Source organism: Tenebrio molitor, chromosome 2, assembly GCF_963966145.1.
Source record: "Tenebrio molitor chromosome 2, icTenMoli1.1, whole genome shotgun sequence".
In the NCBI taxonomy this organism is placed as follows: Eukaryota; Metazoa; Arthropoda; class Insecta; order Coleoptera; family Tenebrionidae; genus Tenebrio; species Tenebrio molitor.
The window spans coordinates 31,161,691-31,177,434 of record NC_091047.1 but is presented as its reverse complement, the minus strand read 5'-3'; the positions used below and the strand labels follow the sequence as shown (position 1 = coordinate 31,177,434).

The window sequence follows — 15,744 nt, the reverse complement described above, 5'->3', positions numbered from 1 at the left end:
AAATTGAACTCGTGCAGAGGTTTTAACTCGTGCTATCACCGATGATAATCATAACACTAGTTATATTATCCCCGAAAATAACATAGGTACTATTCCGGACACGGAATCTTGGCCAACATTTTTTTGACATTTCTAAAAAATAGTTACTTATTTATTTAACGAGTCAAAATGGGTTATATTCAGTAAAGGCCAGTTCACACAGATTTGTCAGTTAAATGTCAGTTATGGCCAAGATTTCGTGTCCGGAATAGGACTGTTACGATTTAAATCGCCGCGCCGCGCGCTTTAAAATCTTGGCGGATGTTCTAGTTCTAGAACGTGCTAGAACCACCAGTGGAGTCCTATCCGTTTCCGTCAAAACCGAACCGAACCGAAAGGGGAATCTTGGGGATGTGCAGAGTGTCTGTAGGTGCTGCGTGATGAAGTGGAGAAGCACCAACAAGGGTGGGAACCAGGATCATCCAGGATCGCCGGCCAGGATCGCGCAGCGGAGTGAGGGCTTCACCACGCCAGGTCTCGTCACGTTGTCGGCCCTAAGGACTCACCTGGAGGACCCGAACTGCAATCTCTGTTTCCAGGTCCGGGGTCCGGTGGCGGTGACAATTTTTTTTATTTTAATTCTAGGCCGTGACTTCCGTCATTTTATTGAGACCCGGTACGATTTCGTCGACGTACAGAAGAATAGTTAAAAAATTCCATCCGGAGCCACTGAATTGTTATGTTTTCGTTATAAAGCTTATTTAGTTCAAAGTTATACAGGGTGTCTCTAATTTCGCGAATTCCGAATTCAGAGCGTCGTAGGGAAGGACTCAGTGGACCTCGAAAAATACTTCCTGAAGAAGATATAAGCACTTTAATTTTGTTCAATACATAGCAGCCTTCATATCCACAGTGACAAAATACTATTCTAGCTATGTTGCCGTTCCATTTTTAAGAAAAATTACAAAAATTTAAGATTTTTTTACTCCAAAGTAAAGCTATTCTTCAAAAATAGTATTTAACATTACTAGCTAGGTAAGAAGGGTCTTTTCTCTCTCGCCTTCGGCTCTCCAGTCATATCCTTCTGTCGCCAATAAAACCCGTTACCATGCGTGTATTGTTGAATATTTTATTTGTTCCTCACTTGGAAATAGTTATACAAACTATTAAAAATTAAAACTAATATAAATTAAAAATCCGGTATTTGAAAAAAAATCGTATGAGCTTTACACGTATTGTTTTGGAAACGCACATCACTCATATGAGCACGAGTGTAAAATTTTACTGGCTAGATTTTTTTTTCAAATACCGGAATTTTTAATAGTTTGTATAACTATTTACAATTGAGGAACAAATAAAATATTCAACAATACACACATGGTAACGGGTTTTACTGGCTTCAGAAGGTGACTGGCTCGCCTCATCTACACCATAAATATGTAACAATAAACACTGAACTTTTCAGCCTGTATTTGAAGAAATCGCAGTTCAAAGAGTGCACTTTCAGACCAATGTATCTTTGTGAGGGGAGTCCCGATTTTTTTTTAATTTCTATATTTGGACTACTGAAGTGATCCTCTACAACGCTCTGAATTCGGAATTCGCGAATTTTAAGACACCCTGTATAGGTTAGGGCGGTTTAAAAAAATTGTGATTTGTTAGGGTTTAACTTACAAATTTATTTAGCGAGAACACTTTTTCATCACGCAACGTCACTATCACCAGTCGGTGAGCTTCAGCTTTCGGGTATCGGCAGCTCTCTCTCTCCAACCTTTTTGTACGGGTTCTTCTTCGGGCCCTATCGGACCGGAGATTTCTCACGTTGTCGCGAGATTCCTTCCCGAAGTGAGGAGGAGCGCAGGACCAACTCTCGAGCGAGGGCGGTGTAGTGGGCTTAGCATCACAAAAAGGACTTCAACCCTTCTCCTTCGTGGAAACGAATTCTCCATTTTCGAGGTCAATATTCTTTTACGTTAAGAAGTCTCGGGGGCTCGGGGGAGAACCCTTAAGGGAGTCGCTCCCAATCTCCGTAACTCGAGGTGTCTGCGGTAGTGCGGTGCGAACCCCTAGTGCGAACCGACGCGGAGCCAACTCGTCGTTCGTTATACGCCTGAACAGTCCAGTTTGACCGGTAACAGGGTTGCCACTTGCCACTGTATAGCTATAGCAAGGGTGATTTTATAACGTAATAGTACTCATGGAAAATATAAAGAAACGAAAAACATAAAGAAAAGAACAAGCTGAAGCAGAATAAGACGATTCAGGAATAAATAAAAATTCAGAAGAATATACAGGCTGTTTGATGAAAAACGCCTCAACCCATAACTTTTTTATTTATTACCCGATTTCAATGAGCAAAAAAATCAAAGATATGGTTTTTCAAGCGCTACTAGACAGCCATAAAATGTATTTTTTTGGCGTTATGTTCAATAGCTAACGATAGTCAACTTTTTTTTTTTAAAGGACACATGTAGTTTTTTAGGCTTGGTCTGGTAAGGTTTTTTTTCTGAATCTAATAATGTATTGAAAGTTATCATTTGGTTCATAGCTAACTGAAAAAAAATAAAACTTTTTTTTTGGTTCAGCTTATAAAATTTTTAAGAGTGCTATGGAAAACAATCGGAATACAAAGTACGATAAATGTCATCAAAACGTCAGCTTAGAAATTTTCATCTGCTTTTTTAAACTTTTTTTATTTAAGTATAAAATAACATTATCAGTCATGCAGGATAGCAGTCATTTGACTATTATTTTATGTTCGAGTGTAATAAAAATCGTAATTCGTCAAAAACAAAAAGTTAATAGAAAAATTTTTTTTTTAATAATTATTATTATTCATGTTTTCTAAGAAAGTAATAATAAAACTCTTCAAGATTGCACCTGAAAATTTCAAACTCACACTTGACATTTGTTGCTATTTGTATTCCAATTGTTTTTCACGGCACACTTGAAAATTTCATAAGCTGAACCACAATTAAAAATTGTTTTTTTTTTTCAGTCATCTATGGACCAAAGGATAACTTTTAATACATCATTAGATTCAGAAAAAAAAAACTTTACCAGGCTGAGCTTAAAAAACTACATGTGTCCATTAAAAAAAAAAGTTGACTATCGTTAGCTACTGAAAATAACGCCAAAAAAAATTTTTTTATGGCTGCTTCGTAGCGCATGAAAAACCATATCTTTGGTTTTTTATTTCACTGAAATCGGATAATAAATAAAAAAGTTATGGGTTGAGGCGTTTTTTATCAAACAGCCTGTATATAAATAAAGTGAAGACTAAATAAATTAAGACGACCAAACCATAGGGGCAGAAATAAATAGAGATTGTGTGGTACTTGGCGGGGCCCAATTTGGTGATGCCGTTGCCACTTTCTGGGGTTTGATTTTGTGGACTGTATTTTAGGTTTTTCAATTAAAACTATAGCTTGTAACACACTGCTATACTAATTTAAAATTTAACAACTTACACTGAGATAACACTTAAACTAACATGTGGCAAGTAAATCGACTTGGGCAAAAACAAAACGTCAAAGAGGCCGAGGCCTGAGTTGGGGTCCTATTTATAGCGTTGAGGGCGCACTTTGAAAAATAGTTTTTGCGCATCGGCGACTTCGAGAAACTATAGGGTGGTGCTGACATCTGATAAGGGTAGCTACAGTTGCTCGAAGCCGCCAAGATTTAAACGAGACGCTACAGAGATCATTTAAATAAAAATAAAAAATGCCATAAAATAAAAATAAATGAAGTATGTAGTAATAATTAATTTTGGCTAATTGCGTAACTCAATAAGAATGAACCATATTTACTAGATTTGCGAAAATATTTGTAAATATCTTGAGAAAATCTAAGTGCTTCTTGATAAGTAAGAGATATACTCGTTCAAGTAAATTAGATTTATTGGTGGAAAAGAAGACTTTTCAGTCAATTAAACAACAGATAAATCAACACAAAATACTGTAGTTATACAGAGTAGTCCCGATATAACCTGCCAAAAGAAATCCAGTAATAGGTGACGATACGGAGAATTCATACACAAAAAATGTTTCTACTAAAAGTATTTTCGTTTTCGAGATAAAAATAAATGAAAATTTGGTCAAAATTTGTTGTATAGTCCAATTTTTACCCTTTTGCGGTGACGTCATTATCAACTAACTTTACGTATGTTTGAGCTAGGATCAGAAACAAATTTGAATTGATCATAAATAACTATAAATGTGTCAAATTTGTTGACAATTGCTTCGAAAGGTTATGTTTGTAATCAATGTAATAAGTGAAAGAAATTAAAAATTGTCGAATTGATGGGAGCATAAAATAACCTCAAAGTGACCATCAATAAATAAACGTGCCTTTTTTTGTTTTTTTCTGTTTCTGTTGTTTCCATAAAGAGAAAGCGAGGAAGGAAATCGTGACGTCACCTCAAAAGGGTAAAAATTGAACTATACGCTAATGAGTTAATCAATCGAGTTTTAAAAGCTAATTTTGGTTGCTTGGCTGCAACTTCTTTAGCAACGACACCTATGACATTTGTCAAGTTTAATTTTAAATTTGCGAATCCTACAAAAAGTTATGAACTTCACAAAACAAGAATACGCCGATTTGCGTTTACTCTATGGCGAAGCACATGGTAATTCAAGAACGACAAAGCGACTATACGGCGAGCGTTTTCCTGAAGGAGTACTTCCGTCCCGTTGTACTTTTGTGGAGCTACATCTGCGTTTATGTGAGGCTGGTTCTGACTGGTTCCAGTACGATGGCGTCCCCGATCCTCGATTTTAACCCCTTTGGATTTTAATTTTTGGGGCCACACGAAAGATTTGGTGTACGAAGTTGATATAAATACAGAAGACCAACTCTGGCAGCGCATAGCAAACGCTGTGAACTAGATTAATAATTACCCAGAAATGCCGATTTCTGTTTATGAAAATTGGTACCGGCATACTCAAATGTGTATAAATGTCAACGGAAGGCACATAGAACATTTATTTTAAAATAATTTTTCTAATCTAATTTACTTATCAATATCAAACAAATAATTGCCAATCTTTAATTCACCTAGAGACTTGGCTCGTTTTAAGGCTTTGCAATGCAGAGAATCAGGATCTTGATTACATGCAATACTTTCTCCTAATACTCGTATTGGTACTCTTTTAGATAACATTTCCTTCCAAGTTTGCATTGGTTTAAGATTGGGTTGTAATCTTTGTACACCTCATATTTGCAAATGCAATGCGAAAGTTGACGAAATTGGCAATCCACGATCTAAGTTGTTCTAAAGCAGTGGTAGATTTTCAAGACACACTGAAATTAATTCTGTTATCAACCGGTCTTTCACTTCTATTCATGTTAATTCAACTTTAGAACCAAACGGACTGTCTCGGGATGATGGAAAACGCCCAGATGAGATGATTTTAGTACCATGGATTAAAGGTCAACCTTTAGTTTGGGACGTTAGGTACTATTGCAGACAGTTACGTTTTGAAAACTTCTAAAGTTTCAGGTTTTGCCGCTGAAATGGCTTGCAAACGCAAACATAGCAAATATAGTTCAATTATTTCATCAAATTACATATTTAAAGGTTTAGCCTTTGAAACCTTAGGCCCTTGGTGCATTAATGTAATCGGAAACCGACTTATTGCGGAATCAGGCGATTCAAAATCAAAGAAATTCCTTCTCGAGAGGATTTCCCTTGCCATTCAACGTGGAAACGCTGCAAGCATTCAGGGCACTTTTCCAGATTCCGCATTATTATCGGAAATTTTTGTATTGTAAACCAAAAATGTCATGTATTTACTTACAGTTACCTTTTATTAATTATTATTCTTAGTTAAAATTGAAAGTACGAGTAGGTCATCCTTACAAACACCAACAATTAATTAATTCCTGACTAGGTACGTATTTTTGTGGACAGCAGCGTTGAATAGGTGTGGATAGGGGTTAATTTATTCCCATTATTTTGGACTTAATAAAAAGGGGTTTTCCGAACTTGTTAGATCCTTCTAATGACCCAGAATTTTTTTGGCAGGTTATATCGGGACCACCCTGGATATTTAGAAAGAATCCTTGCAAATATCTATTACTTTATATTATGTGTGTTGTGTGTTCATGTTTTTTACTTTCCATTAATGACACTGCTTTGCACTAAGATTCTCCAGCGCCAAATACTAAAGAATCTGGTGCGCTGAATTCAAATCTGAAAGCGAAATAACTTTATCCTAAACCAAGCATTTTGGAGGGATAGCGAATTGTATTAACAACGTTTTTTTTTTGTGAAAATACTTTGTGTTTAGTTAAAAGATGTTTTTATTTATGCTTCTGAAAGTAGGTAATAAAGTTTTACAATCGGCACCCTTCAGAGTTCAGTTCCTTTGGGCCATGCATTGAATATGAAAGAGAAATATGACGACATTAAACTTTTGCTCGATAAATATCAGTCCTCCTACTGTTGGAACGTTTGTGCTGTAGCAATATCAAGAGAGCTGTGAGACGGTTACGGTTGTTATTTTTTTTATGAAGGGAAGAACCGATCAAGAGAGAGTCATCGAGCACTGTCGTCAAGCGCGCCACCGCCGCACCGCTTTGCATTTAGGAGGTGCCGGGGTCAAATCCCAGGTCCGGCCGCTCGACTTGCCTTGACTTGGTGTTTTTTCGGGGGTTTTCTCACACCACCACATCATGATATGCGCATAGGTGGATATCCTAGATAGGCGAATGCCGGGTCAGTACTGACCCCCTAGTTACTACCTACCATCTCCTTTCAGCACCCATCCTCACCGTACCCATCCCTAATTTCCCGTGAGTGTGGTTGAAAATGCTAGGCAAACTTCAGCAGTCCGCCATCCCTCGGGAAGGAATGAAAAAGTGAACCTTTGAGTGAGAAACCTCAGTACAGCAGCAAACAATAACCCAGAAATAGTACGTCAATAAATACAAACGTAGTTAAGTAACCTTTAGTAGATGCCAAAATAATTTAGCAATGATTAAAGATGGAGACGGGACCTTAAGGGGGAGTTTTACTATACCTATACCAAGGTATTGTTATTGGACGCCAAATTCGCAAAATTCTCAATGACGCCATCTCCAAAATCGAACTTGTGAAACTGACAGAAACACGTGGATACATTTGAGAACGTATCCTGTAATTTTCTCGGGAATAAGAAAACGCAAAATTACGAAGAATCGATACAAGAAATTTGTTCCTCATATCAAAGTCTTGCATTATGATATGTCCTTAAAGATCCATTTACTCTGTTCTCATTTGCATTTCTTTCCAATTTCCAAACAACTTAAGCTATACTATGGAGAGGCGGTATAATGCAAAGGCAGTTTGTCATCATTAGAAAACTACCAAAGGAAAAAAAATATCAGATCACTCTTTCTTTTTTAATAACAATCATAATTCATATATAAGTACACAATTTTATGCGTATACAAAAAATATTTTATGTAATTATTAAAACTGAAAACCCTTTACATCGTATTCAGCACAACGCACGAAATTTTCGACGGGAGCAAAAAAAAGATTTTTTGCAGACCAATGTGATATTAATTAGAACAAACCTTAACAAAACGAATATTTATATAAATGTAAAATATTATTTTATCCACAATCACATTTTAAAACTACATACTTTTATCCACTCTTATGAACCGTATTAACTAGCATTTTATCCACTAGTGGAACAACTACTAGATAAGTGAAAATGGAAGATTAATTAATACAAATCATTTTCTGGTAATAAACGCTGAGTTGCATCTTACGCTTTTTCAAAGATTTCTTGGGGAATAGACTCAACTTCTTCCATTTTCGACACTTTCGAGTAAAACGAAAAAATAAACAACAAATAACCTTAGTAACCAGCACCTCGCGTTTGAGTTTCACCGAGTTTCAAAAGGTACATTATTTGTGATATTTTAAATACATAATAATTTGGGCTTGTGATTGTGGATAAAACGTTATATTGCATTCATGTTTTAGTCGCATTTATCCACTTAAGAATATTAAATGCTCGTGCGTTCGCACTCGCGTTTAAACATTCTTACGTGGATAAAATACTATCTAAAACACTTATACAATAAATAACTATTAATTGTAAAATAAAAAAAAGAAATACGCTTTCTTGTACTTTATCGAATACAGTAAGATGTATCTGGAAAAAATATGACTGTATCAGAACAATGAAATCAAAATTTTAATTTTATTAAAATCACAACACCGAGAAACTATCCATTTAGGATTTTAAAGGTGTTGTAACTTTTTGTTACGTTCAGTACCATGCGCAACTGAAGTAATCCATGGTAAGAAACATGTGACTCTCGTATTAACTGCAGGCTTCGACGTTGCACATGCTAATCCATATGAAATAATCCCAACCAATTCCAAGTTCTCAGTTTTAGAATCCTGCAAAAGAAGAGGACCTCCAGAGTCACCCACGCACGAATCTTTTCCACTTGTATATGTACAAATCTGCGTAGGCAAAATCTTCTCTTTCAGAGCAGAGTCACACCGAAAATTCGACACAATAGATAAATCAACTTTTTGCAAAGTGTTCGATTTGTAACCAGAAAAATCGAGGAAGCCCCAACCTTGGACAAACCAGTCAGAGTTTAATTTTCACATTTCGCCTCTTACCCAAAGCTGTGACGACATCGCCGACAAACAAATAGTCTCTATATTTGAATGGCAGACAGACTGGACTCACATCCTTACTAAACTGTATCGGTTTTTGAGTTTGAACAATTGCAATGTCGTTTGTGTTATTCGCTTCTTCATAGAAAGGGTGTTGGACGAAGTTATTGAGTCGATAGAGTTGAGATGAGTTCGTATCGTTCCCTGAAGGAGCAAAACTAGATACTTAGTATAAAACTGGACAACGTTTACCTGAATCTAGATCATGATCGCCCACCAGCAACCCCAAATTGTCAGAAGTCTGGTGCAAAAGACAATGAGCAGCTGTTATAGCGTATCTGTTTGAAATAACAGAGGCTCCACAGAATGCCGCTCCGGTGGTAGCATCTACCAATGCCGCCATCATTGGAAACTCATTAACTCCGGTCTCTTCCCCACCTACAATTTTAGTCTAAGCGGAATTAACATGTTTGGCGAGACTTAAATTAATGCCACCTCTTGTCTTAGACCGCAGTTGCACGAACGAGGAGCCGGATGCATGGCAGACAACGAACAGAGAAATTTACCACCAGGACTGTTAGAACCAGAAAAGAGACCTCGAATCTCGGTTAGATAATGACTAAAGTGGAGTGTGTTTTATTACCTACTACTAGATAGTTTGAATAGGAAGTTGCAGTCAAAATGGTTCTGCCGCAGTAATTTTCGACATAGTTCAAATTTTCGTCGCCAGTAAGTGATAGAGATAAGTGATCTTGTCCACAATCAACGGACTAGAAAGTGAATTGTTGGTTTTGATGGAACTTTAGTACAGATTAGAGACAGTCAACTTACATAGGGGATGACTACATCGCAGCAACTTATTGAAATAACTGTACCTACAGGACTACGAGCACTCCAACGACAAGATGACCATGGTGCATAATTCTGAGGGTATTCCTTATTATAGATGAAATATTCACTTCCGACTTCTAGTTCTTGATAATAATCACAACTGGGATCTATTTGTGAAGATACTAAGGTAAGAGTAACCAAAATGGCTACCGACGTCCAGAAGATTTGCAATAAATTACCTGTTTGTTGGAAATTAAAAAACGAAACTAAAAAATAATCAACTTACTCATGTTCCCTAAGAGTAATTAAAAAAATATCTTCAAAAGCCACAAATGACTGGCTTTTTATACCATTCAAATGCGAACTCACTTCCAGATTTTATGTAAATAACCGAACTTGTTAAGTTACGTTTCAATTTGGTTTTATCAGAAGTCAGTTGAAATATGGAAAAAAAACGTCAAAAATTTCGTTATTCTGTTTTTAAATAACAGTAGGTACACTGATTAGATAAGATATTTATTGCCATGAATGCATTTACAAAAATTTCTACAATCGAAGGAATTTGTTTCACGGCTGTTAGATTATTTTCAAACTTAAATACAAATCGTCGATGTCTGGTTACCAACCCACGCAAAAGTGCCTAATCTGATATGAAAACTGGAACAGTGGAAATTTCAGGAATTAGTAAAAACAAAGTATATAAAATAGTATATTACACTCGTTTAATAAGTCGTATTATTACACCATTGCAACATAAATTTTCGTACATAGTTGCCATATTTATCTACAACCATTTTGAATCACCCATTATTATGATGTATTAAAAAACAATTGAGAATAAACTGATTAATGACGTTAGCGCTACACACATATTTTTTCATTATTTCTCTTAAACCCAGCGTCTGACTAACAAATATTTTTTTATTAAACCCATTACAACGAAAATATGCGTTTAATTGATTCATTAAAACGGCTGTTCAGTTCACATAGAGAAAATAAAATACTATAGAATGAAAAGTCCCTAATAAATTTTTGATAAATCGTTTAGCGCACCCTCACCACACCGCAAGAGGGCGCAAATGTTTTAAAAAGTCAAAACTTTAAAATCAAAGTAATCTCAATAATCTAAAAATCAGTCAAAGCAGTGTCAATCTTTATGTCACTATCTTGTAATTCAAAATGAGGCTGTGTCACGTTCACAAATAATGTAGTACCGATGCTAAGATTGTTAAATTTGTTGTTAAGAGAATCAAGCAAAATTTATATAGAAAACAATCAACAAATTGAAAGAAAAATAATACTTCAAGAGATTACACCATTAATTGATACGCCTCATCTTATTAAAGGAATTAGAAATTATAGGATAACAAAAGATTTGGTTTGGGAAGTAAACGGAGAAATTTTAAGTGTGAAATGGGACCACATATGATTCAGCGTGGGGCGAATTAAGAGCCCTCCACAAAATTACGGACATGCAGATAACATCCAAAAGATGTCCTATGCAACTCAAGTTTTGAGTCGTCATAATCATGATTAATTCAACTATCACGCTGTGGTAATTTCTAATAACAATTGTTGTTAATAATCTAATATATATTTTAACTAACAGGTAGAACAAACCTAAATGATGAAGACTTGGGAACTGCAAAAACAATAATTTTTTTGACAAACTCTTTGATAATAATCTGGAGGGAGGGACATTTCGCCCACGTTGCGAGAAACCTCTTGCTTGTGGAGTTTACAAAAATCCGGGGCACACAAAATTTTGGTAGGAAGCAGTCCTACACTTACGCAATATGTACGGTCGATGGACAAATAAAACTGGGACACTTAAAATTTGATCTATGTAAATCAGAGTATCGAATTGTCAATATATTTGTCAGTGTCTATATAATATGTCATACCAAAGTTAACCTATTTGTGATAAAGCCGTAATTAAACGATGCAAATTTGTAAATTTTGACTTATGTGCTTGTTATTTTTGTCCCAGTTTTATTTGTCCATCGACTGTACCTACTTTGGAAAAATTTTTGGATTAAAAAAACAGCACTTCCTTCCAAAAAAAAATTGAATGAAAACATTGGAAGGATTTTTGGATGTATACTAAAATTTAGCAGAAAGTGACAAGTGTGAGTTTTTTAGAGTTTGTAATAGTTATTTATGTGACGTAAATTAATCTTTACGGGCGCGCTGGCACTTGTTGGACGAGTGACGTAAGGAACGAGTCTTCATAAGCCAGTAAGCCCAGTAAAGATTAATTGCTAAGCGAGTTGCATACAAACTTTTATTTCCACCTTCAGCCTTTAAATTTCGTTTTTTAATTGTTATTTATGTTTATAAAAATTTTGTAATGAAAGGCGGTGGGGCAATTATACCTACGTCGTCATGGTGTTGAGGTAAACAACAAAAATACTGTCAGAAGTTTTGTGAAATTTGTTGCAAAAAGAAAGAAAAGAAAGAATGGCTTTAATGCCCGATGAAGACTTTGAAGGCGATTTCTCGAAATGCAAGAAAATAACCACGGAATTACCAACGCTGCAAGTGCGGCTCTCTACTGATTAGATCCCAGGGGCGATATGAAAATGACTTGCGAAACGAATCAAAATGCATTATTAACGTATGTAATTGCAACAATTGATAGTTAAATTTGTTTGTGTTTGTAATAAACTTAAAAAAAAATCATTTAATTAGTTTTGATTATTTATTTTTTGATGAGCCTTGTAAAGCCTTTACAGGTCTCTTCTACGTGCCTGTTAAATATTACAGGGCTCTGCCTGTAATTACCCATTTACTTAGTTACCACAAATACCTATAAAGTGTCATTTACTTAGAAGGTGGAAATAAAAAATGTTAATAAGATTCATAATATTTTCAAAATTATATTGAGTACTTAACATAATTTCGGCCGATAATATTAAAAGCAAAATTTCAACGGTAATTCAAACATAAGTACCTAATGTTAATTTTTCGTTCACTTAAAAATAATTCATTTAACCACATTTACATTAAGGGATAAAATTTAATTTTAAATGGTAGGATACCAGAACGATAACATTTAGGAATAATATTTATAAAAATAAAGCAGAACTGTATCAAAGACGGTTGAAAATAAAATATCGAAAGTATCTGTTGTTGGCGTTTTAATTTGTTGTGAAAATTTGCAATGATAAAAAATCAAAGGAAAGGTAAACGCATCCAGTAGGCTGTGATTTTGCACCGTCACCAGGATAAGAGATGGCGGTAAACGCTTTGTGCCCAAAAAATGTATAGGGAGTTTGCGTTCTATATGTTCTTATTTTGTCTATGTCAGTGTCAGTTCACTACTGGTAACTCCACCTGTTTTTTATCCCCACAACGAAAAGAGATTTCTATTTTACCGACTTTGGCGCCAGTTTAAATTGGAAGTTTTCTATTGTAAGTACCAGCTGTATTAATTTCAACAACTATATCGTCATAGCAACCGCCCCCAAACAACGATGTGTTGATGATTTGTTTACAAATGTCGGCTAACGTGTCATTCATTTCAGCAGTTAGTGGCTCAGAGGTGTTAGTTATTGATCTTGCCGCATTGTTAAGTCGATAGTTTGTAAACACAATAAACGGTAAGTCAAACATTTGATTTCCATTAAATGTATGGACTGTCCGGTAAATCCCGACTTGTATGACTCATGCACATGACACACCGATTTCAGATGTTCGCAACAACGATATCACATTTCTTTTCAAAAAGACACACATTAGATGCATTTCTTCTTTGATCTGATTGGCCAAATCATGTCGACTGATGTCCCTTTAAAACCGCGCCGAAAAAAATTAGAAGTTCCGATACACAAAACCGACAATAAAGCTAACATCGATACGAAGAGAACTTACAGTGCCAATTTCCATTCGAAAAGGTACAAACAGAGGGAGGAGAAATCTCCCAAATCACAAAAGAATACTCCAGAGTCTGAGATTGTCACACAGAAGGTCAGTCGAAGATACTTGAATAAAGAAAACGCGAGATTGGCCAAAGAAAATGAAGATATCATTATCAAGTTTAACGAATTGGAGGAACTCAGCGTGAGGAAGATTCTGAAACTTAAGGAGAAAATCTCAACTTTGCAAAATCTCAATGAAGAAGTTTCGGAAGAAAATAACAGGCTTAAAGGACACTCTCAGGAGCTCTTGGCTGCTTTAGAGGACCTCAAAGTCCAACTGGAAATTAGCAAATATTGTAGGAGTTGTGAGGAATTCAAAGCAACCATTCAGAAATTAAACGAAGAAAACAGTGTTCTTAAACACGCGAAGAAAGATCTTGAAGATGATTTGAACATGCTCAAAACTGTGGTTTATCGTCTCAACGTACAAATGGAGCGAAATCAAGAGAGATTGAGAAAGGTGAATCTCAAAATTACTCAAACTTCCACTCCTCAACACCAAAGCTTGGAGAATATTCCAGTTGTGGAAGGTAACGACCCTGGAGAGTTTGAACAGCACCGAGACCACTCCCACACTCCTATTTCTTGGGGGAAGGTCAACGCACATACTTTGGGTCCTCTTTTAGACGCTTACCAAGACACCATCACCGAGAAAGACGATATTATAGAAAATTACGAGGCACAAATGTCTGATTTTACAGGAAAACTCAAAGAGATTATCAAGGAGAACGAAATGTTGCACAAGAGTCTGACTGAAGATGTTGAGTGTAGTACAAAACTGAAAGTTGTGGTTGCTGGTTTGAAGCAAGAATTGAAAGACCTGAAGGATCAGAATGATATTTTGATCAAGAAATGTGCTTTGAAACAGGACAAGTTGGATGAGGTTTTGAAGTGTTATGAATATAAAGGTAAACATTTTTTTTTTTTTGGTTTTTAATCAAAATTGTGGTTTTAGTGGAACAGCTCAAGAGGGACTATTCAGTGGTTCATGAGCAGTATTGCAAGAGTAGAAATGAAGTTCTAGCTCTGAAAGAGAAGAACAAAGCCCTGATGGATGCTCAAGACGAGTTTAAAAATGAACGACAGAGTTATATTCCGTTGTCAGTTCACAGTTCCAGTGTAAACGAGTGCAAGAAGTAGTCTCAGAAATGTTGTAATTCTAAGACCTTAATGATTGATTTCAGATGGTATGAAGAGCTCAAGCTTCAGTACGAACAGGAAAAAACTAAACTCAGGGAAAACATAGAGACGCAAGCCAAATTAGTCGAAGATTTGGAAAAGAAGATCGCTCAACATTCCAAAGAGAAAGAAGAATTAGATAACATGATCAAGCAATTTGAAAAACAAATCAAGTCAGTTGCTTTGCTATTGTTTTTACGAATACTTGAATTTTTCTTTTAGGAAAGGAGAAGCCAAGTATCTTGAATTGGAGCACACTTTGAATGAAGTACAATTTGCCAAAAGTGCCTGCAAGAAGCAACTAAACAAAGCAATGAATTTTGCGAAGGATTTGGTAGCCGAGCAGGAGACTCTGTTAAAGGTGTTGAACCAGAGACAGCAGGAGAACAAAGCTGTGAAAAAAATCGGATGCGATATAGCCACCAGGATGGACAGTTTGCGGAACCAGTTGAAGGTATTGGTATAAAATAGGATTCATTAATTCTGGCAGGATGTTCAAAGGGGCGCGTGGCAAGAGTTGAGTACTGTGGAGAAAAGGATACAAGATCAACACCAAGCGATGGAAACGATGAAACAGGAGCACAGTGAGGAGATCGAGAAGTTGCAGAAAATAATCAAAGAACAAGAGAGCAATCTGTTACTAAAAGACCAAACGACGCTTCCAGTGCAGCATTATCTACTTTTTAGGGACAAACATAATAAATAAATATAAATTTTAGTACCTATTGTAAAAAGCATTGTTTTTGACAGATTTTATTTATTAAACCTCTACTGCAATTTATATATATATTTTTTTTTGTTCGACACTGTCAGAATTTGAGAATTTTCTCCTGTGTGAACGGATTTTGATAAATGTCACAATTTGTCAAAACGAAATGTCAAGTTAATTTTAAAGATTTTAAGCGATTTGGAGTATTTAAGGGGCTCGTCGAAAAAAAACGTTGTATTCAACTCGTAAATTGGCCTTTTTTTAGTACTCGTGGTCCACTCATGCCAAAAAAGCCCAATTTACACACGAACTCGTTAAATAAACTACTAATACCTGTTCACGTTGGATTAAACATTAGTGGTGCAAATCGCTCACATTTGGGATTCACTTTCATATGAGTTGTCATAGTAACAGGTCAGTCATTTGCACCACAGCTGTTCTTCCCAACGTGAACATGTATTATTAAGTAATTGGTAGTAACTGTTGCGCCAAATTTA

At 35.8% G+C, this 15,744-nt stretch overlaps 2 protein-coding genes across 2 annotated transcripts; one reads left to right on the top strand and one right to left on the bottom strand.

Annotated features, from left to right (window-relative positions):
• Positions 1-7,398: 7,398 nt before the first annotated feature.
• Positions 7,399-9,978, bottom strand: LOC138123735 (venom serine protease-like). The gene is made up of 8 exons (XM_069038525.1): positions 9,726-9,978; positions 9,440-9,678; positions 9,252-9,378; positions 9,104-9,204; positions 8,861-9,059; positions 8,612-8,812; positions 8,254-8,565; positions 7,399-8,129 (listed from the first exon to the last, which is right to left on the bottom strand). The coding sequence occupies exons 1-8, from the start codon at positions 9,727-9,729 to the stop codon at positions 8,107-8,109; spliced, it is 1,206 nt and encodes a 401-aa protein (XP_068894626.1). The 5' UTR covers positions 9,730-9,978; the 3' UTR covers positions 7,399-8,106.
• Positions 9,979-12,881: 2,903 nt separating this feature from the next.
• On the top strand, positions 12,882-15,319 carry LOC138123734 (protein Cep89 homolog). Its single transcript, XM_069038524.1, has 6 exons — positions 12,882-13,041; positions 13,132-14,267; positions 14,315-14,495; positions 14,544-14,711; positions 14,761-14,992; positions 15,029-15,319. Exons 2-6 carry the CDS (start codon positions 13,181-13,183, stop codon positions 15,242-15,244), a joined length of 1,884 nt encoding a protein of 627 aa, XP_068894625.1. The 5' UTR covers positions 12,882-13,041; positions 13,132-13,180; the 3' UTR covers positions 15,245-15,319.
• The last annotated feature ends 425 nt before the right edge of the window (positions 15,320-15,744 follow it).

Bases quoted from the DNA above. Each gene is read 5' to 3' on its own strand.
- LOC138123735 (XM_069038525.1), bottom strand. The intron at 8,566-8,611 runs GTAAGAGGCGAA...GGTTTGTCCAAG, and splicing joins CGATGTCGTCACAGCTTTGG to GTTGGGGCTTCCTCGATTTT. The intron at 8,130-8,253 runs GTACTGAACGTA...TATTTTTTCCAG, and splicing joins GATTACTTCAGTTGCGCATG to ATACATCTTACTGTATTCGA.
- LOC138123734 (XM_069038524.1), top strand. From the start codon at position 13,181: ATGCATTTCTTCTTTGATCTGATTGGCCAAATCATGTCGACTGATGTC. The intron at 14,268-14,314 runs GTAAACATTTTT...TTGTGGTTTTAG, and splicing joins GAAGTGTTATGAATATAAAG to TGGAACAGCTCAAGAGGGAC. The intron at 14,993-15,028 runs GTATTGGTATAA...TAATTCTGGCAG, and splicing joins GTTTGCGGAACCAGTTGAAG to GATGTTCAAAGGGGCGCGTG.